Source organism: Tenebrio molitor, chromosome 8, assembly GCF_963966145.1.
Source record: "Tenebrio molitor chromosome 8, icTenMoli1.1, whole genome shotgun sequence".
NCBI classification, from domain to species: domain Eukaryota; kingdom Metazoa; phylum Arthropoda; class Insecta; order Coleoptera; family Tenebrionidae; genus Tenebrio; species Tenebrio molitor.
This window is the reverse complement of record NC_091053.1, coordinates 15,382,326-15,387,121: the sequence shown is the minus strand read 5'-3', so window position 1 is coordinate 15,387,121 and position 4,796 is coordinate 15,382,326. Positions and strand designations below refer to the sequence as shown.

Here is a 4,796-nt window from a genome sequence, read left to right as displayed (position 1 = left end):
CCTATTTAAATTTTTTACGAAAAAGCGTTACAAATTAATTTAAAATTTGGAATAAATTAGCCATCAAAATGAATACCCGCCTATGGGTAAGGGTGAAAATTTTCTGTTGTGATAGAAACGGAGCCTTGTCAAAAAAGTTACATTGTTATAGAAAAAAAATAGCCAAAATTAAATTTCTCATGGTTACAAAAAAATCATACAAAACGACTCGTTTGGGGGCAAAAAATCTTGGAAAACTTGCGAATTTTGCAAATATAGAGAAAAGTTTGATAAATTGGCGAGTTCTTGCACTGGTTAAAATTATCACGCATATTTCAGATACACCCTGTGTATACATTTTTTTTTTGTAAACTAAATGTTTTCATTAATTTATAGTTATTTTGTCTGGATAGTTTTTTCAAAAATTAACAAAAAAACCTCAACCGAAGGCAATGAAAAACATCAAAAAGTAAAAATTGCAAAACATATAAATTAAATCAACTAGCATTTAGTCCATTTTTACTTTTGTTTAAAAAAAATTAAAACTTTTTTATAATCTTCAAATTTCTCTCTATTAGTTTTCTTGCTGTATCTACTTTATTTCTGTATTTCTGCTTATTGACATTTCTTTTCTTGTTGTAGAATCTTTTCCTTTTTATATTTTTTTTCATCCTGTGTATTCTGTTTAACCTTTTTCTGTTCAGATTCTTCAGAATTTTAAATTTTACTTGTTTCATGCATTCATATTCCCACTTGGTGTTTAGTTTCACACAATTTTATTAATACATATTACATATCTGAACCCTCCACCATCCGGCGGCACGGCAATTTTGCCGGAGTACATACACTGTTACGGATATTACTATCAAGTAATAGTGCAGTGCTTATCAACATAATTAACGGCGTCTCGCCTCCACATTTTGACTTTGTTGTGTTTTATATCATTATTATAATTATTATTATTGTTAATTTTTGCTTTTTGTTTCTGTTTCTCAAAAATACTATGTTTCTTCTATGTTATACTTCCACATTATAATCTAACAGAAGATACGTCAAGATAAAAATGTCCACTGGACAATCTCAAAAAATAGAAATAACAAAAGGTCCTAATTAAATTAAGATTTAAGACTTTTTGACATTTCTTTCATTTCACATTTGATTTTTAATAACGATAATAAAAATTTATTTCTTTTTTCCTTTGCCCATACATATTTATTACCCTCACAACTAATTTCGAAATGAAGCCGAAAAGAAGAATTTGGTACAACTCACCCATTTGGTACTCTCTCACGACCCTCTTCCATGCCGGCACCTATCATTAAGCCCATGAAATATTCAAAAAACCCTCAACATCTCCAAACCTACCATTTCACCTAATTCGTATTTGTTTGTTTTAGATTAAGTCGTTAGAGCCAAACCACTACATCACTAAAAAACATTTAGCTTGTAATTAAAATGAAATAAAACCGACAATTCCGACGTAGTTGGCCGAAAGCACCGAAAAATGTAAATCCGTTCCTCGCATTACGTAACTCATAACGAGATCCTATCTGGAGTAATGATAGTCCCGTATCAGTACCGGTGATGGTACCGCCGATAGCCCAGACCTGGTAGCCTAATTAAAACCGACCGTTTCTATAATTACGACGTACCACAAATTTATGGGATTTTATTCAAACGCCACATATAATTCGATCCTCGTGTGTTATTAACCGGTGTAATGGACGCTGTTGCGGTTTCTCCGCAAAATTGATATTTTTTGCTCTAGTTGCGTGTGGCCGGCCCCTCCACCGGCGACAAATTTCTCGTAGAAATCGAAAATAGTAAAAGAAAAATCCGCGCCCTAATCTATATAATTTCGAATAATTTATTTAGAATCGCACATGTGGGTCGAAAAAAATCGATGGGATCCAGATAAGCCCAATAAATCGACTCCGGTCTGTATTTACCCAACGGGGCATAGATCGGGCGATAGCGGGGCGACCGAGGTGTGCTCTATGATGAACAAGTGTGGAAACCAGGCGCCTTCGATCGCCGATAATGGTTCAATAACTAATCCCCGAATTATACCCCGCCAGACCTATACTTACATTTAGCTAATTGGGGTAGCCCAGAACCAATTATGATTTTTAAAGTAAATATTGTTATACAGCATCCGTTCACAATCGACCCATAATGGTCCGCATCGATTTTTCGACCACAGAAGTACCGAATCGCGACCACCGACGCAAGTACCACCACCAAGACAGTACCTGAAATACTAATTTCTCGAAAAATCGATTGCAATCCCTCTCGGCACCTTCCAGATTCCTTCCCATTGGATTTTGCAATCATTCCTCGCGCGATCTCCTGGTACTCTATGGTGTGTTAAGTCGGTGGTACCTCTGATTGGTTCGGCTTCTATCAGATGATTGTTGATTGAACTCGATCAAACACCCACGCCCTCAATGTCTTCATAACAGGGAAGTGACCGTTTTGTTTACACATTTACCGATTTGGTACTTTGTGGCCGGCATTCTTCTTTTTTCTCTTCTTCCTGTTGAAATTATAGTAGTACCCATCACGCTCGCTCGAGCTATTAAGAAAAGTGGCCTTCACATTGGCGGCACTAGTTTAGTAGTTTAATATGTCAGGTAGAGGATTTTTTAAAATGTGTTTTAACTACCTAATTACACCAAAAAAAGAGACAATGGTGTAAAATGACCATTACGTAACGCCGAAAACATTCTACTTCTCAAGGGTCCGCTGCGCGACCGTTAATCTTCCCATATATTTATTTTTTACAATATTTATCATTACCTGCGGAAATAGTACTTTTCTCGGTACTACCACAGTAATTAAGCGACTCTGTGGTCTACTACCGGGCCGTTGCTGTACGCAGAAGACATTTTTAACAGTATTTAATATACTTTGTAAAAACGGTACTTCGCTGAGTAGTACTGCTTCCATTTGGGATACATTATTGCGATCGGGAACCCACGTCAGTGGTGAATCTGCTGGGTCACCATAAGTAATGCAACCGTCGAAAGCACCTGCGCACTCGTTGAATAAAACTTTTCTTCATTTAGATAAATTTACATTTGTAACAAAGATCGGCGATTAAAAAAACGGATAACGATGCTACGACAAGATAACGACGTTTCAAGCTCCAAAGTAGTACCGACGGTTTCCTGTGAGGCCACCAATTCATTAAATTAAGTAAAAACGGTGGTGTAATTTTGGGATTGTCTAAAAACGCAATCAAATTCGCCCCGAAAGCTTCCGGTACCATATGGTACCATCTGTCCTGCACCGCATTCGAAATTGTCTCCGTAACCCTAAATCACAGCATCTGAATACAAAGACAACCATCAATTAAAAGACCGTTATTTAAATAATTAAGTACTTCGAGTGGACTATTTTTCTGGACCAAATATTTGTCATTACACAACTGATACGTCGAAAGAAAAACGAGTGCGTTGTATAAGAAAGTAATTGGATAAGTCACAACAATTGGATTGAAAGTGGTACCGTGCGTAGGAATGTGGCAAAAAAAGCTTCACATTCTGTCTAAATCGGACATGCAAAATTACAAAATTCTTGCTTCTTTGCATGGTACTTACGCAATTTCAAAGTAATGGCAGTAGGAATAGTACTATATAAGATCTAAATTGGTACTCTATCGACATCAGTTCAATTTGACTCCTTAAACCAACACCAACCATGCAAGTTTTAACTGTGAGTACCTTGGGTACTACTTGTACTCTTTGAACATGCATATTTTTCAGGTTGCAGTCGTCTTCATGACTCTATCAGTTGCTTTGGGAGTTTATCATCACCACCAAGATAATGTAAGTTGAATTCCATCATTTGTAATCGATACAGTACTACCTATTTGCTTAAAGGGTCCCGCTTTCTACAAATTTGAGTATGGAGTAGACGACCCCCACACCGGTGACAAAAAATCGCAATTCGAGCATAGGAACGGAAAGGAAGTAACCGGTGCGTACTCTCTGAAAGAAGCCGACGGTACTACTCGTGTTGTCAAGTACCATGCTGGTCCTCACAGCGGGTTCAATGCTGTTGTTGAACGTATCGGACACGCTCAACATCCCGCTCATTACGGACTTGGAGGATTTGGAGGCCAAGGAGGGCTTGGAGGACAAGGAGGATTTGGAGGTCAAGGAGGATTTGGAGGACAAGGTGGATATGGAGGAAACAGCTTTGTAGGACTTACTAATTACGGACAAGGAGGATATGGTGGATTTGGTGGACAAGGAGCTTTTGGAGGACAAGGAAGATTTGGAGGACAAGGAGGATTTGGAGGACAAGGAGGATTTGGAGGACAAGGAGGATACGGAGGGAACAGTTATGTAGGAGTTACTCATTACGGTTACGGCCATTAAAATATAATGTTCAAATATATATTACTGACAGTAAATTATTGTTTATTTCTCTTAGTACTGACAGTACTATTTACCGATTTAAAAATGTAGCAGTTGCGTGAGAATTACGCATTCCGGTTATGGTTACTTGTTGCATAAATGTGTTTTGTTCCAATAAATGATATCGTTGAAATTTAATTTGATCTGGTACTGTCAGTACCAATGACTTTATTTATCCACAATAAAAATCTCTAGTAATTAACTGCGAAACTATTTGTTACTCAAAAAATTACAACACCAAACTGTTTACTGCCGTTCTGTTTTGTACCTAGGTACTACCAAACTCATAGGTAGTACCAAACTAATCAACTGTTCTCTTCAGGATTTTACTGTTACTATTAAACTCACTATAATCGTAACGAAATAGATATCTCTTAAACTACAAATTGTATG

At 37.1% G+C, this 4,796-nt stretch overlaps 1 protein-coding gene across 1 annotated transcript; it reads left to right on the top strand.

Annotated features, from left to right (window-relative positions):
• Positions 1 to 1,019: 1,019 nt before the first annotated feature.
• Positions 1,020 to 4,536, top strand: LOC138136257 (adult-specific cuticular protein ACP-20-like). The gene is made up of 3 exons (XM_069055361.1): positions 1,020 to 3,696; positions 3,747 to 3,809; positions 3,864 to 4,536. The coding sequence occupies exons 1-3, from the start codon at positions 3,682 to 3,684 to the stop codon at positions 4,362 to 4,364; spliced, it is 579 nt and encodes a 192-aa protein (XP_068911462.1). The 5' UTR covers positions 1,020 to 3,681; the 3' UTR covers positions 4,365 to 4,536.
• Positions 4,537 to 4,796: the final 260 nt, after the last annotated feature.